Source organism: Colletotrichum karsti, assembly GCF_011947395.1.
Source record: "Colletotrichum karsti strain CkLH20 chromosome Unknown Scaffold19, whole genome shotgun sequence".
NCBI lineage: Eukaryota > Fungi > Ascomycota > Sordariomycetes > Glomerellales > Glomerellaceae > Colletotrichum > Colletotrichum karsti.
In genome coordinates, this window is record NW_024065919.1 from 395,061 (window position 1) to 411,031 (window position 15,971).

Consider the following 15,971-nt stretch of genomic DNA (forward strand, 5'->3'; position numbering starts at 1 on the left):
CCCTTCGTCTAATTATGATGGTGGTTGTTCTTCTGGATCATGTACTGATTGGCTCGCCCGTAGTTTAAGGGTCATCTCATCAGGTCGAAAGCTAGATCGTGTCGTTCCCGTTCACGAGTCTGTTTATGCGCCGCGCCAAACATCGCCTCGAGTCAGGAAGTTTCCTTTTTTGAATCATATGCGACTTTCCCGCTGTGCCTTTCCCGGCTGGGAAGTGTCTCGAACAACTGTGTCAGTCGGTTAAGCTTTTTATCGCCAATCCAAGATGGTGCTATACAGCGGCTGGTTGAATTCAATGGCAGCTTCAGCCCTGCTTTCGAAGTTTGGCGAGAGCCGCCGCAACTCCGTCAGACAGAGCGCTGTCTTTGGCACTTGTGCTGTCAGACTGTTTCGCCAGAGTCTGTGCTTCAGTGTGCGCCTGTGCGGTTCTCTTTGATTCTTCGATAGCAGCGGCAATCATTGCCTCTTCGTCGTCTTCGTCCGGGTCTTGATTATTCCTTCGAGGCGGTGCAGGTGCAGGTCGCTTGTCCTGAGTGTGTGTCGATCTTTCTGTCGCTGGTGATCCTCGCGATGATTCTCGTGCAGACTCCATCTCGCGGAGCGGGACTCTGCTAAGGGGAACAGCGTGATCAAGTCTGGAAGCTTGGGCAGGTCTGCCAGCCTCGGCGCCTTCGACGCGGTCCAACTGTCGTTTGGCAGCATTCTTGGCTCGGAAAGGCTCGTCAACTGCCCTGATCCATTTGTTGACTTTGACAGCTCCCCATCCAGCGAGCATGCCAACCTGTTCTGGGTCTGCGTTGATGGCGTTCTTCAGGCTACCAAAGTTGCTGACCAAGGCCACAGCGTCCGATTTGTTTACGCTTCGGGGTACTGTGACAAACTCGACGAGCTTTTCGGCATAACTCGAAGCCTGCTGGCCACGGATCGCGTTGAAGTTGGCATGCTCGTAAGATTTGTAGAGTTCCAGATAGCGGGCAGCCTCAGCAGCAGACCAGCAGAGAATGATGGTGACGTTATTCACGAGCGACGTCTTGGACAGCTCGCGCAGGACTTCTTCGTGGTTGGGAATATCGACCATGGTCAGAAGGATTCGAAGGTTGTATTTCCCCTGGAGGTTCCTGATTCTCGTATAGATGTATTCGGGATGGAGGCGGTGGTACTTTAGACTGTGCCCGGATAAGTTAGGCAGCTGTTGGATTGAAGGAAGGTGGGATGGGGTGATCGGCGACAAACCTCAAGAACAAGGCGCATGTTGTCAGGCCCAAGCCGTAATCAGCTGCGATATCACTGTATTCCCATGGCATCGACTTCAAGGAGGTGATGACCGGATTTCCTCTTTGGCGAGGGGACACCAAGATGGCGGATCCCGATCCTCGCTGAGGAAGTGCTTGCGGGGTGGGTTGGACGACTTTGCTGGTGTTTGGCGAGTTGGCAGGTGGCGCCTTGTCCAGACGTTGCGGTATCGGTTGCTGAACTTTCTGGGGTGTTGGCTGTTGCGGACGAGCACGAGGAGGTTGAGGTTGAGACGGAGGTTGAGGTCGTGAAGGTCCGGAGGCTGAGGAAGCAAGCGCCGCGAGGAAGTCCTCATCGGCGCCGAAGTCGTCGTCCATGGCTCGAGAGAAAGTTATGAAACAGCTTTCGGGTGCTTGAGATTGATTTTCGAGGGATTGTAGGCAGCAGATGGTCGAGGAACCGTGTTCAGTCGCGAAGTTGTGACGTCGAGTGGTAGATGCAGAAATTCAACTCACGACCCTGGGAGGTTCCTGAAGCGCGTCAGCACTGTGAATGGAGCTCTGAGGTAATTTTAGTGGAGAATATCCCGCCGCGCTGGAACCTGGAATGATCGGCTTGAGCGGGCGGGGGATTGCCCCTCCTCCACCTCAATGCCTGCCACGACGTTGCAGTGAGGGGCATGCTGTCCACCAAAGAAAAGCACAAATCGCGAGGCTTGGATCATTGTTGGCCTGTAACTCTTTTCTATTTCATAGGTTCACAGAATCAACATATGTTGGGTTGTATTGACGCGAACGGATGCGGGTGTTTCACTGTACGCGCCCGGAATGAGGCATCGGCTTGTTGATGATTCAGTGTATTTTCTAACCCTACGTCTACAACTACAAGCACTAGGGCTTGGCATAACTTTTCCGGGTATTTGGGATATGATTCCTTCAGTTCAAAGTCGTCAACTCTGGGCCACCACCTTCGTAATGACTTTGATGAGAGTTTGCGTCGTTCGTAAGCTTATCATGTAAGGAATAGAGGGCTGCCAACCAGTTGTCGAAAACTGGCTCCATATTTTGTAAACCCTCCTTCTCCCTAACCTGGTCTCTCAACCTCTCGTACGCTTCAATCATGACCCAGATCTGGAGAGATGATATGTCCTCCCCGCTTCCTAGTTGACGATCTAACATGGCGGTCGAAAGTTCTTTCGTGAGGAGATCAGTGCAGATTTGGAGGCTAAGATTGTGATCGGACGCATGAGACTCTGTATTGCGCTGCACCCGAGCTCGACTACGTGGAGGAGGCGATGGTGGCTCTGGAGAGAATGAAAGAGGCTTGAAGTAGATGGCTTCTTCGTCGAAGGAGACCAGAGTACCATCGTCTGACGTTGGAGAGTGGGCTGAGGCACGACGTCGGCTCCGAGGCGGGGGTTCGTAGACATCTGGCTGCAGATCCGCTCGCAGCTCGCCAGCGCTGTATTGCGACCGTGCTAATGAGGATCTGGTGTATGATGAAGGTCGGGAAGGTAATGAGTCGGGCCTTGTGTCGGTGCAGATAGAAGAACCATCTTGTGACTCGATAAGGGCTTGGTATTGCTTGGCGATGAGGTCGACGCTGGACCTGTCGACGGTTACGGGTTCCTTTACACAAGGAGTGCCCTCTAGTTGGCCGATGGTGTACACTGGAGTTTTTGCGCGGCGTCTCATGCTGGACCTTGTGCTGATGGAAGAGGTTGGTGAGCTAAGGTAGCTGTCAAGGGACGGTCGTGGTTTTGAGGTGTTGACAGCGAGATGAGAGAATTCTGGAATAAGTTCTGGAACTGCTTGTGAAACAGGGACGTCGAATGAGACTCTGGGTTGTTCGGCCGAATCTTGTTCTGTGCCGCTCGTGCTCAGGTACTCGTGCCATTTGGCATCGCTGAGGTCTGGAGACAGGCGCAAGGAAGGTTGGCCGACTGTTCCGGCTTGCTGCGCGACTAGTCCGACGGCAGAACTGAGTTTATTTGACGCAGACGAGTCGATGGGAGCCGGACGACGGAGTGATGGGAACTTCTTTTGCAACCTCTTTCGCAGACGTGGCTGTTCCGACTGCTTGTCTGCAGTTGCTTGTGAGGCCACTGACGGCCCTCGTGAGTGAGGCATTGTTTTGTTGCGAGGTGATGTGGTCGACGGTCAATGGCTAAGAGAAGCTGCTGATGATGCTACTATTGCTGTACTGACAACTGTTCAAGCAGTGGGATGTGGACAAATGTTGCGTCTAATAGATCTGGTAGAATGCGACTTATTATGGGTTGGGTGAATGAAGAATGAGTTCAGTGACGAAAAGTCATGAGCCCGTCTATGGCAAAATGACGTCCACCTACAAAGATTAATGGTGCAAGAGAGATGGCATGCCCCATGCACACGGCGAGAGGGGAGGGGGCATATAGCAGGAAGAAGGCTCAGCAGTGCAGGTATCCGCGCGTACGGATGGCAGGATATGCATGTACAATGATGGAGTCGTGTGGATGTCAAGACCAAGAAGGTCAAAACAGGATTTGCCAGGAAGTGAGGCTATTGGAGGGTGAGGAGGGCAGGCCGGGATGAGGTATATAGGGTAAGGTAGGGTAAGGTCAGATAGCTAGTCAGAAAGTGACCCAGATCATGCTAGCATCTTACGCTACTTTAACCAGGTAGTATGGTTAATTGCTGAAGTGCTCACTTGAGCCGAGTGGGCGATGTTCGGTGGATAACAGCCATCAAACAGCGCATAGGTAGCAGGTGGCACATGTTGCTCGACTCAAGGCTAGGCAAGGATACACTCACGTACTCTCGTGGTGTCCGAGGCGAAGCCTAACAGCCCGAGTCCGCACCGCCTTGGGAGATATCCGCAGACCCTTGATGTTGTTGGTCTAGAAGCATGGGAGTGCATGGGAGTGTCACCCTTGTACCCACGTCATAGCATGCCAACTTGGAAAAGTGACGCGGGGGTGCTGAGGTCGAGGCTCAGGCTCTGTCAGGGATAGCAGCTTGCGAGGTGGAGGGCGTCCCAGATCGGGGGCATGGTTCGTATCGCAGTTCGCATTCGTCGATGTGGAAAAGACGAGATGAGCATCTGTACTTGGTGGTGATTGACAGGCAGGTCGGACGAGTTGCATTGCGCCGGTGGTGGTGATGAAGTTGGGACCAGATAAGATGTGGTATTCCCGCTCGTCTCTCCACGTCAGAGTCAGAAACCGCTGCGCTGTTTCCGTTCTGTTGCAGAGCTGCGATTGCGCCTTGTACTTGCAGGTGACGTTGACTCGTAAGGACATGGCGAAAGCGACAGCGAGAGGCGTTATGTTGAAAAGGCGAGAGAAAAGAATGGCAAAGAGAAAACAACGATGGCCCCAGCAAGAATGAGAGATGGGCAAGACAAGCAACATTTTGGGACATGATTGCCACTGAGATTTTCAGTGAATCAATGGAACTCCCCTGGTGATCTTCCAGCAGCAATGCTCGCTATTTTCCAGTGGAACCCAGCCTGGAATGGAGCCGCAGGCGGGTGGTGCCCGCTGTGCTTTGACAGCCCAGCCCCCCGGAGCTTCCCCGGAACCAGCATCTACAGTCGGAACAAATTCGATTGGCTGATGTCATCAAGGCCCTTGTGCGGGACGCTCGCAACCTTGGTTTTCCGCCACTTTCACCTGTCTTGTCCTGTCGCCTATCTTATGCCGTCTCACAGAGAAAAATGGCCGTATTCAACCAATCAATCAACCCAGAGTCTTCGTTCGTTGCACATGACATGATGCTGCCGTCTTCCTGACTCAACCGTCAACGATGTGGCCTCAGGCGGCATTCGGAAGCACAGTCAGCTTCACCTCGGACTGCGACTGCTGACTTTCGACTGCTTCTGCCTCCCTTCCTTCACTCTTCTCCGCTTCATGTTACCGAGACGTGACCGAGCCAACATTCTGGTCGCGGCACAACCAAATCGAAAGGGCACACACGGAGTCGGAGCTGCCTCCGGCGCCACCTCGCCACCCCCGATTGAAGCTCCCCCGCACATCGGAACTCTTCTCTTGGTCCTCGTCCGTCTCGACGAATCGCCAACCTTCGCCCACATACCATCGACTTCCATCCAGAGTCTACGCAGATATTGACGCCAACCTTCTTCGTCCTGTCTGTGCCGCCCTACTTGCCAAGCCATGGCAAGCTTTGCCTTATTCCCCGATCTGCCCTTGGAAATCCAAGACAAGGTTTGGGAAGCCGCCATACCTCGACCTGCTCCCACGGCCTTCCATGCTCAGCTCGCACGCCAGCCAATGGGCCGCGCCGAAGATGGCTCTATCGATAGACACAATGTCAAAGACAGAGTTCTTCTCTACCGCCTTCCAACGACCACAGAGTCTGATCTCGAAGATCGCGACTGCGTCATGGCAACTCTGTCCAGCATGCTCGTCACTTGTCGACGCTCCTATCATGTCGCTATACGAGCGTACAAAGCGCTGGTAAAGCCAGCCAATCCGTTCTCCTTACGAGGCCAAGATTCACTCGATTCCTACTGTATGGAGATCGATGCCGTGCGCGATCTCGTCATTCTGACCACCGGATGGCAATGGCCGTGCAGACTCATCAGCACCAGCAGTGTCTTCCGCCTCCAAGCCCCGACCCCGCTTCGCTATCTGGGTCTTTCCTGGCCCGGCCCAAATCGCCACGGCGTCTCGGACGGCCGGAGCGCATTCTACTACTCCGAAGCCCTCAACGGCTTGCTCGCATTATGGGGCTCTCCCCGGGCTCTCTACGTCGTCGTGGATCCGGCCCATTTACGGGAAGCCGAGCGGCCCTGGCCCGCCCCGGCAGAACGGCAGTGGAGTTCCAATTCTCGCCAGAATAACACAATACTGGAGGACTACCTGGCGTCCTACGAGTCCGACCCGTGTGGTGAGATGCCGGAATTCCAATCTGGAGGCCGTCGGTACTATGAAGTCGCGGCTGCCCAAGTGGCACGATCGGGCGGTTTAGGTGAGGTTGTCGAACTGCTTGAATCCGCCAGGAGACGACTAGCCCCGTCCGCGCCCGCTGCTCAGAATCAGGGGCAGCATTTCATCCAAGTGACTGAGAGTGAACCGCCGAGATGTAGAGTCATGACATGGCGACACGATTAGTGTACACTGGTCATCCACTGGGATTGGTTCTGGGCTCGTGTTGCTGTGTCTTGGAAAGGCGCGTCTTCTCTTCACGGTCCATCTCATGTATGTGCTCCTTCGAGCAGTTCGAGATACCCCGCTGTGGAATCAATCACAAAAACCAGCCGGTGGCTTTGACAGCTTTCATCCAGTCTCGGCCGAGTAACGTTGCGTTCTCCGGATACCCCGCGGACTGTCTCGAGGTGTTTGTTTGGCCACATTGTCTTGCCGAGACTCATCTCATGGCCCCCCCGCGCCTCCACATGGCACGCTCATCATGACTACCGATCAATCATCTTGTTGTGAAGACGTGGAATACAAACTAGCGCCAATGTAGTTCACCGCATACGCTTCTCGTTAACAGCCCACTTCTAGATCTCTAGAAACTTAGACCGGCTCTTTTGTACCCACGCTTCGTAAGGCCTAATGGATCTGGCTCACTACGGGCATGTATATATCCGGCCATTCTTTGGTCTTTCGATGACATCTGAAGGCCCTGATATGTCGATGTTGGCTCAGATGTGGAGTAGAGCTGAACATGCTTCTTCTGTCTAAGTCAAGTCTCAAAGCAGCGATGAAGTTCGCCAATGCGGTTGGTCATCCCCCACAGTCCTTACAGACTTCACTCAGATCGTTAATAGATATTTACAGATGTTGGAACAGATAGCCGGTACTAGTACTCTAATACCATGATCCCACCAGACCATGCACCTGCAGACAACACACATCATCCCAGGGCTCCGGGGCATCGTCCAAGACATTCCGAGCAGATCTCTCGGAGATTTATTGGCGCATGCTCAGACCGGCTTGTCTCTGTTCGACATGAGTGATGCATTTGAAGCCACTTACAACACGAAACGGACCGTTGCCAAGCCGCTCACGGCCAGCCACATGCTCCGAATGCCGGGGAAGTGAGAAGTGGTGGCATTCTGGAAGTTCTCCGTCCATTGACGGAGACAAAATCTTCCCCCGTGGGTTGGCCAACACCGAGAAGAACGGAGAGGACGCCGAGCAAGCGCGGGCTAGAAACGCTACGGAAGAATTATTCCATCAATCAGAGGCGCCCAAACTGGAGGGGCCGAAGCCGGCTCGGCCTGGCCCTACCCCCGCGCTCGCACGCGGCCTTCAAGCCGGGGTGTCTCCTGCGGGCAGCCCCACCGAAGAGACCCCACGGTGCCCTCTTCTCTGCATGCCCCTCCCCCTCTCTCCAGTGTCCTTCGAAAGCCCCTCCGGCCTAACTCCAGACTCGGGGTAAAGTGTCGTGGCCCTTGCTGGTCATGGCCGATAGGTGGGGGAAATTTACATCGTCGAGGCTATAAAAGTCTCAATCTCGTGTTCCAATTGTGCCTGCATCCTACCATTTCCCTCCTTGTTCTCTCTCTCATCCTCCCGTATTTCTCTTGCTGTTTGTTGTCCGTCTCTTTGATACCCTCAACCGCCATCATGACCGACATTACAATCACCGGGTGGCAGACGCGCGATGTGCGCTTTCCTACTTCCCTGGACAAGACCGGCTCCGATGCCATGAACGCCGCCGGTGACTACTCTGCCGCCTACTGCATTCTCGAGACGGATTCCAAGTACTCCGGCCACGGCATGGTATGTTGAAGCACTCGTTTCTCAGTTGGACAGTACAATCGCTGACACACATACCTCTACAGACCTTCACCATTGGCCGAGGAAACGACATTGTGTGCAAAGCGATCGACTACCTTGTGGATAGAATCAAGGGAAAGAAGCTGTCAGAGCTCGTCTCTAACTGGGGCCAGACCTGGAGATACCTCGTCAACGACAGCCAGCTTAGGTGGATTGGCCCTGAGAAGGGTGTCATCCACCTGGCTCTCGGTTCCGTTGTCAATGCCATTTGGGATCTGTGGGCTAAGGTCCTCGGCAAGCCCGTCTGGCGCATCGTCGCCGACATGACCCCCGAGGAGTTCGTCAGCTGTATCGACTTCCGCTACATCACCGACGCCATCACACCTGAGGAGGCCATCCAGCTTCTCAAGGAGCAGGAGCCCACCAAGGCCCAACGTATCAAGGACGCCGAGAACAGCCGCGCCGTCCCTGCCTACACCACCAGTGCCGGATGGCTTGGTTACGGCGAGGACAAGATGAAGGGCTTGCTGCAGGAGACCCTCGGCAAGGGATACCGCCACTTCAAGCTCAAGGTCGGCAGCAGCGTCGACCAGGACAAGAGGCGCCTGAGCATCGCCCGCGAGGTTATTGGTTACGACAGCGGCAACATCCTCATGGTCGACGCCAACCAGGTCTGGTCTGTGCCCGAAGCGATCGAGTACATGAAGCAGCTCAAGGAGTTCAAGCCCTGGTTCATCGAGGAGCCCACCTCTCCCGATGACATCCTCGGCCACAAGGCCATTCGTGAGGCCTTGAAGCCGTACGGCATCGGTGTCGCCACCGGTGAGATGTGCCAGAACCGCGTCATCTTCAAGCAGCTCCTCATGTCCGGCGCCATCGACATCTGCCAGATCGACGCTTGCCGCATGGGCGGTGTCAACGAAGTCCTTGCCGTTCTCTTGATGGCCAAGAAGTTCAACGTCCCTATCGTGCCCCACTCCGGCGGTGTCGGTCTTCCCGAGTACACTCAGCACCTCAGCACCATCGACTACGTCGTCGTCAGCGGCAAGCTCTCCGTGCTCGAGTACGTCGACCACCTGCACGAGCACTTCCTCAACCCGTCCGTCATCAAGGATGGATACTACCAGACCCCCACGGAACCTGGCTACAGTGTCGAGATGAAGGCGGACAGCATGGACAAGTTCAGCTACCCCGGTCAGCCCGGCGTCAGCTGGTGGACCAGCGATGAGGCCAAGCCTATCATCGAGGGAGAGAAGATCTAAGAAAAAAAGTGTTCACTCACTTGGTGTCGTGAACACAAGGGGTCAAGCGGGAATATGCTTGTCCGCAGGGAAACGATGGCATCCTGTATGGCTGGCACTCGCCGGCCATCCTTTGTAAGACATAGGGAATAGGGGTCTGGCGAAGAAGGCCAGTCCGCAGGGCAACGATGGCATCCTGCATAGCCAAGGATACTGGCTATCCATATGGCTTGGTAATGCTGTTGCATCACTTGGCGAACACTTGGGGGTTTGGAGAATAGAGCCATTCCGCAGGGCAACGATGGCATCCTGTATGGCACAAGTACAAAGTCTTGTGGCCATCCCTAACAAGCGATTGATTTTTTTTGGATGATTACAAAATCTGGGGGTCTGGCAACAGGTGCCATTCCGCAAGGCAACGATGGCATCTTGTATAGTATGAGCACGAAAGCTCGCTATCCCATAACGATAAATGAAATAATGAGAAAGAGCATCTGCCTCAAAATTGTTGTGACATAATAGTGGTGGAGTGGTAATAGTGGGTTGTTTTTCTTTACTTTTGGTTGCCAATTCCATTGGCCTCTCACTACAATTTTGCACCGCCACATCCTGAACGAAAACCATGTCTGTGGCTGGGATTCGGCAGGCCCCCGAAATTTGCTGCAGTGGATGAAGGATGGCCTGAGGAGACGTTTCAAAACGCAGCAACAGAGCAGCAGAAACCCGCTTCCGCATGTCGCACGCACGACAAAACACGGCTTGAGCTGTTTTGGAGTCTTAGCCCGAGTCAGAGGAAAGAGAGAGAGCTTCAACAGCAGGCTGTTGGATGCCAGATCAGCAACTTTCGTTAAGCCTGCGTTTCTTGCACTCCCTACCTATTCTCGTTCCCGTCCCATCCTTGCCACGGTTTAGGTTGGTCCCTGAGAGCTCCATTGAAGCTTGACCCCGGACGCTCATCCTCCACTTCCTAATTCATATCTGTGCATTCGACTTCGCAACTCACCACGTTGTCATTTCACCTCGCCGATTTCATCCGGCATCACCAGACAAACGATCACGATGCCGCCAAAGGCCAAAATCGAAAAGGCCGACGCCCCCGAGGCCTTCACCCCGGAAAGATTCGAGAAGGAGCTCAAGAACCTGGCGGCCAAGGCGAAGGGTGAGACTAGGGGCAAATTCTTTAAGGAACAAGCTTCGGTATATCTCAAGACCGCCATCCTGCTGAGTCTCGCAGCCGTCTACAGCAATGTCTCTCAGCTGGCCCTCTCACCCGTTTACGGCTCCATCCCGTCGTCCATTTACCATGCAAAGCTCGTCATGGTGGCCTGCTTCTTCGGTTGGTCGGGCAATGTGTTCCTGAACCGCTCACTGCCTTTCAAGACCGCGAGTCTGCTGCCCGTCATCGCCCTCTGGATTCCCGCAATTCAGTTCTACCTGTACAAGACCAGCGCGACTCTTACGGCGAGCTGGGGGCCATTGGCTACCGAGGCCGTCACGTTGTTTCCCTTGGTTTTGATATCCGTCAGCTGCGTCGCGACTGAGCTGGAAAAGGCGGATCTATCAAAGCTGCCCAAGTTCCTTGCCGACGCCGGCCCCGGCCTGGGATCATGGGGATTCTTCAAGTTCATGGAGAAGCTGTCGGGAGACTACCTGCAGGCGTACGTCGGCAAGTCGTTCTTCCAGACCAGAATCGGTCTTGAGGCACTCCTGGCCGCCTCGTACTCCATCTACGCCCCCTCCAAGCTGCTCCTGTTTGCCATTCCGGCTCTTCTTCACACTGCGGTGCTCAACACGCACGCCATTACTCCCATGGCCACGGCATCGCTCAACACTACCTTGCTGGCAGACGACTGGTTCCTGCTGGACCGCAAGGAGTCCATCACCGGGTACATTTCTGTGCTCGAGAGCATCAAGGACGGGTACCGCGTCTTGAGATGTGACCATTCTCTGCTTGGTGGCGAATGGGTCAAGCACAAGGGTCCCATCGTCGCTGAGCCTATTTATGGCGTGTTCGTCATGCTGGAAGCTGTCCGCCTTGTCAAGACCAAGAACCCCGTTCCCGACAGCGAGGCCAAGGCCCTCAACATGTGAGTTGTGATGATGAGCTATGAAAGAGCATATAACTGACTAAGGAACAGCGGCCTTGGAATTGGCACTACCCCCGGTGCTTTGATTACCCACGGCATCGACACGACAATTGTCGAGATCGACCCCGTTGTGCACGAGTTCGCCTCCAAGTATTTTGATCTGCCGTCAAACCACACCCCCGTCATCGCAGATGCCGTGAGCTACACGGCCAAGCTCGCAGACGACCCCAGCGCGAGATACGATTACATCGTCCACGATGTCTTCACCGGAGGCGCCGAGCCCGTTCCTCTGTTCACTCTCGAGTTCCTCCAGGGCCTCAACTCACTCCTCAAGCCCGACGGAGTGATTGCCATCGTAAGTCCATTCACAGCGGCATGCGCAGGAGAACGCAGTTTCGCTAACAGCCACAGAACTACGCCGGAGACTTCCTCCACCCTGCCCCCAAGCTAGTTGTCGACACCATCAAGCAGGTCTTCCCCTCTTGCCGCATCTTCCGCGAGTCAGAGCACCCTAGCAAGAAGAAGCTCGAGGAAGAGGGCCAGGACTTCACCAACATGGTCATCTTCTGCAAGAAGACGAGCGGCAAGCTCTTCTTCAGGAAGCCCGAGGAGGAGGATTTCCTGCAGAGCCGCACCCGCAAGGTCTTCCTGCAACCCCGGCACGAGGTCCTCCCCAAGCACTTCCTGGACGGCGACTTTGGTCTCTTGAGGAACAACGCTACCGAGCAGCTGACCAAGTGGCACGAGAAGAGCGCGTTGGGACACTGGGAGGTCATGCGCTGGGTCTTGCCTGCTCGTATCTGGGAGCAGTGGTGATCTACATAAAAGTATGTTTCCTTCGGCCTGGCGAACGGTCGAGAGGGATCCTTCATGAATGGAGACCGCAGATTGTATATACTCCGTGAACTGTAATTACATCTTCCTCGAAAGGGAGCTTAGAGAAATAATATACTCTCGCAACATTGGAAACAAGCAATTCTCTTTGAAAACACGCCCTCTATGTTCGTTCGTATCTCGGAACATGCTAGCCTGTCCCGTTTAGCATCTCATCTAGTCCACCTTCTTAATCAGGACTTTCGTCGCCGTCTCAACAGCGTGCTCTCGGGCACCTTCGTTAGCATCATTGACATACTCAGTTATGTACGAGGGAACCTCCGCGACACTATACGGCCCAGCAACCGGCTCTCCATGAGCGCGATACACCGGAATGACGCCAGTCCAGACCCTATCCGCAACCCCCGCGTCTTCCCTGTCATGCTTCTCGTCCGCGGGCGGGCCGGACCTGATCTTGGCGCTGCCGGTCGCGACAGTCACCTTCAGCACGCTGGTGGACGACAGCTCGGCCTTGTTGGGCGGGACCCTGGTGTTGGACCACGCCCCGGGCACGACGCCGTTGGTGATGAGCTCCATGGCGTACAGCCGCTCGGCGGGGTCTTCGACGAGGGCGGCGTGGCCGAAGAGGACGGCCGAGCGGTAGTTGTAGCTGTGCGCGTTGGGGGTGAGGGCCATGACCAGGCCGTCGACGTGGCTCGCCGCCACGCAGACGGGGAGGCCGGCTGGCGATGAACCGTCTTTGGCGTCGCGTGACGTGTTCATCAGGCGGGAGGATACGTAGCCGTGGAGGTACAGGTCTAGGACGTCGCCCTCGTCGGCGGAGGGGCGGGCGTAGGAGCCCATCTGGCCGAGCATGGGCAGGATTGTCGGGAAGGGGCTTTCTGGGACGTTGAAGGAGACGTGTAGGATCGGGCTGGTGTTTATGATGTTGTGGATTGTGGAGAGGGCGTAGGTCGCTGTGGAGGGTATGAGAAGATGATTTATGATGTGTCTGTGATCGAGTACTCACCGCGAGGGCTGTACCGCTTGACAGTGCCGTACGGCTGCTTTGGGTACTCGAGTTCAACGTGCGGCATAATGATGATCTATGGGGTCGGTTTAGGTAGATTGTCTATATCTATATCTATGTCTATGACTATCTTCTTGAAACGACACATCCTCCGGGCTCATCTATATATCACGAAGTCGGGATGCGTTACGCAGTGATACTAGATAGCGCGATGGCGTAATTACAGATACGCCCATTACGCCGCCGTTGACTCATTGGACCCGGTCTACGCTGCCGGGAGCCATCTTCGGGTCCGGCGCCGAACTGCGGAGTAAGCTCATGGAGAGCGTCGGGACGGTGGACGGCATACAGCGCCAAACCGGATTCAGTAGGTCCATCCAGAAAAGTAAGAACACCGCGGGGGATATCTCAGTCAACCGCCCGTGCTGTCCACCATCTTCTGCAGTGAGTATTACTCTGGCGTCACACAAGGATGGACTGGCCGAGCGGAGGCGGAATTTCCGCGAAAGGCGTGGGCGCCGTTCCGCAGGATACCGAAACAAAGCGGCTTCACGTCAAATCCTTCGCCGGTACAGTGGCCGGTAGTCCTTGCGGTTGTGATCTGTAGCTCTTATCACCACGACCAATCTCACTCAACCCGCAAATCTCACGGATGCCAGATGACAAAAGTCACACCTCTCACGCACATCGTTTTCCGTCATCCCTGGTGCGGTAAACCTTGTGCCTGGTCTGAGAGACAAGTCAGCGGGAAGAGCAGCCACTGGGAGCCCGTCGATGCGAAGAGTCTAAACCGTCCAGAACTGGACAGGCACGGCAGGTAATTAAGGTGATAGCAGAACGGCGCGCTCAAACCTTGGGTTGACTGCCGATCGCAAAGTCAGTATCAGTCGTGTGTACAGGCGGGGTAATGACGACGCCGATCAAGTTCATCTCCAGACACCGCGACGCCATCGGATGGGTGTAGAGTTTGGCGTGGCAACCAAGAAGGGATCTCCAGAGCCTGGAGGCGCGGGCAACCTCACCATGGCGCCGATCAAGCACGAGATGGCTTGTCATAAATGCTCCCCCTTCTTTGGAGTAAGCCGAGGTGGCTAATCACTGCAGTTGAGAAGACCAAGTCAACGCACGTGCAGAGTATTTGAAAGATACAAGCGGATGCAGAAACAACTCAAGTTGGGTCAACATGACAGGGAAACATTGAATAATCGAATGTCCAAGTTGCAAGTCGAGATGTATTCGTGAGGTACGAGCCCGGTGTCGAAGAAGAACGAATAGGCCAATCACAGAGCAAGTTTCTGGTCGGATTCGGTAGCACCCGAAACGCAAAGCCAACGGGGCGGCCAAAGCTTGTTCGCTTAGCGTTCAGGGACAATGTACCTCCCACACTGATTTTGCTGAAAAATACATAGCGCGCCATGTCGACCGCTGACAGACTCCCCAAGGCCTTTTATCCTCGCAGGCACCTAATTAGTGGCTGGCTACCTTAATTAAATCCAAGATTCCAACAAATGCAAAGCCCATCTTGCATTCTCGATAAAGAAACATCAAAGACCTGTGCTCTGCAGCATGCAATCAATCTTGACATATTTTGGCTTTTTGGCAGGTCCACGGGTCGTGCCTGGTCACCAGTTGTTTGTTACAAGGAAACCCTCGCCTGGAAGTCCCCGCTGCCGATGCTGCCAAGAACCTCGAAGCCCCTGACAAATCTGCTGGGCTGGAACGGAACAGGACAACCTTGGAAATTCTTTCTGATCTTTTTCGGAATCAAGGTCTTCCACCACTTCAGCCCTTTGGCTTTCAGTCCGAGCTGCTGCACATTTTCCATTTCCCCCTGGCGCTGCCGGCTTCTTCCCTGTGGTGCTTTTGCTGACCACAGATACGGATGCTCGTCCGTCACATTCTTGGCTGAGCTAATGGCTACCGGCAGTGTCTTTCGGCCGCGACATTCCATCCGCCGTTGACGGGAATCTGTGAGGGTTTGGCCTTGGAGTCGCATGATGCAAACACATGTCACTCCCTCAGACCGAGGATCCCTCTGGCAAGCTTGATCGCATCAGGGCAGAAGGCGTTCGAACCTGTGTTTCCGTCGTGGCTGAACCTATGGAACTGAACAGATTACGGATACGAAAACCACAGGCAGTAAACGGCCAGTCCTCGAGGCCGATGGCCTGTCCTCACTTAAACGCAGGTCACGATGCTCCGTACCTGACTTCGCGCTGCTTTGGTCATCACACCGCTGTCGAGGCGCCCAACTTAAACCTTCGGCATTCTCGAAGGAAGGTGCAAGCAGCCTGTCCGCCGCCAGCAATTGGTCGACTTTGTTCACGCTTGCGCCATTCCCCTGGCACCGAGAGACAGGCACGTGTGTTCGAACAAGCGCCGATGGGACCTCAGTCTTGCCACAAGGGATTTGGCCACCAGCCCTAAGTCAATCTTGAGGCTGAATCCTCCACCGGCCCTTTGGACGATGACGACTTTTCCATCGCAGTTTTCTGATCAGACTGCCGGCCTTACATCCGGGCTTTTTGGAGGATGAGAAATCCACCAAGTCTGACCTTGAATCGACTGTTCCGACGGCTCCAGAGGCCGGAGGAACGTCCCAAATATTGCAAACCAAGAGGCAAAGGAAAATGGACGAAAATAAGGGCCCATGGCTCGACATCGACCTCTGGCCGGCCCTCGACCCCTCCATCCCGAACATCGTGGGTTTCGACGCTGAAACAGAGTCGACGCACGCCACGGCGTCGTGGTGGAGAGACAAGGTTAACACCCCTGTCAGCCTTGCACCCAACCCAATCACGCCCCCTGATCTCTACCGGCATGAACGACGCATCGAG

General features: G+C 54.9%; 6 protein-coding genes across 6 annotated transcripts; 3 read left to right on the forward strand and 3 right to left on the reverse strand.

Moving 5' to 3' along the window:
- Nucleotides 1–304: 304 nt before the first annotated feature.
- Nucleotides 305–1,610, reverse strand: CkaCkLH20_06465 (DNA repair protein rad10; the record flags this gene model as incomplete). Its single annotated transcript, XM_038889182.1, has 2 exons — nucleotides 305–1,166; nucleotides 1,234–1,610. 2 exons carry the CDS (start codon nucleotides 1,608–1,610, stop codon nucleotides 305–307), a joined length of 1,239 nt encoding a protein of 412 aa, XP_038745480.1.
- A 558-nt stretch (nucleotides 1,611–2,168) lies between these two features.
- CkaCkLH20_06466 (uncharacterized protein) lies at nucleotides 2,169–3,362 on the reverse strand (the record flags this gene model as incomplete). The annotated part of the gene is made up of 1 exon (XM_038889183.1): nucleotides 2,169–3,362. The coding sequence occupies one exon, from the start codon at nucleotides 3,360–3,362 to the stop codon at nucleotides 2,169–2,171; it is 1,194 nt and encodes a 397-aa protein (XP_038745481.1).
- A 2,141-nt stretch (nucleotides 3,363–5,503) lies between these two features.
- On the forward strand, nucleotides 5,504–6,346 carry CkaCkLH20_06467 (uncharacterized protein; the record flags this gene model as incomplete). Its single annotated transcript, XM_038889184.1, has 1 exon — nucleotides 5,504–6,346. One exon carries the CDS (start codon nucleotides 5,504–5,506, stop codon nucleotides 6,344–6,346), a length of 843 nt encoding a protein of 280 aa, XP_038745482.1.
- Nucleotides 6,347–7,810: 1,464 nt separating this feature from the next.
- On the forward strand, nucleotides 7,811–9,225 carry CkaCkLH20_06468 (mandelate racemase/muconate lactonizing enzyme domain-containing protein; the record flags this gene model as incomplete). Its single annotated transcript, XM_038889185.1, has 2 exons — nucleotides 7,811–7,966; nucleotides 8,029–9,225. The coding sequence occupies 2 exons, from the start codon at nucleotides 7,811–7,813 to the stop codon at nucleotides 9,223–9,225; spliced, it is 1,353 nt and encodes a 450-aa protein (XP_038745483.1).
- A 1,038-nt stretch (nucleotides 9,226–10,263) lies between these two features.
- Nucleotides 10,264–12,107, forward strand: CkaCkLH20_06469 (spermine spermidine synthase; the record flags this gene model as incomplete). Its single annotated transcript, XM_038889186.1, has 3 exons — nucleotides 10,264–11,291; nucleotides 11,343–11,646; nucleotides 11,703–12,107. The coding sequence occupies 3 exons, from the start codon at nucleotides 10,264–10,266 to the stop codon at nucleotides 12,105–12,107; spliced, it is 1,737 nt and encodes a 578-aa protein (XP_038745484.1).
- A 234-nt stretch (nucleotides 12,108–12,341) lies between these two features.
- Nucleotides 12,342–13,201, reverse strand: CkaCkLH20_06470 (flavin-nucleotide-binding protein; the record flags this gene model as incomplete). The annotated part of the gene is made up of 2 exons (XM_038889187.1): nucleotides 12,342–13,081; nucleotides 13,135–13,201. 2 exons carry the CDS (start codon nucleotides 13,199–13,201, stop codon nucleotides 12,342–12,344), a joined length of 807 nt encoding a protein of 268 aa, XP_038745485.1.
- Between the last annotated feature and the right edge of the window lie 2,770 nt (nucleotides 13,202–15,971).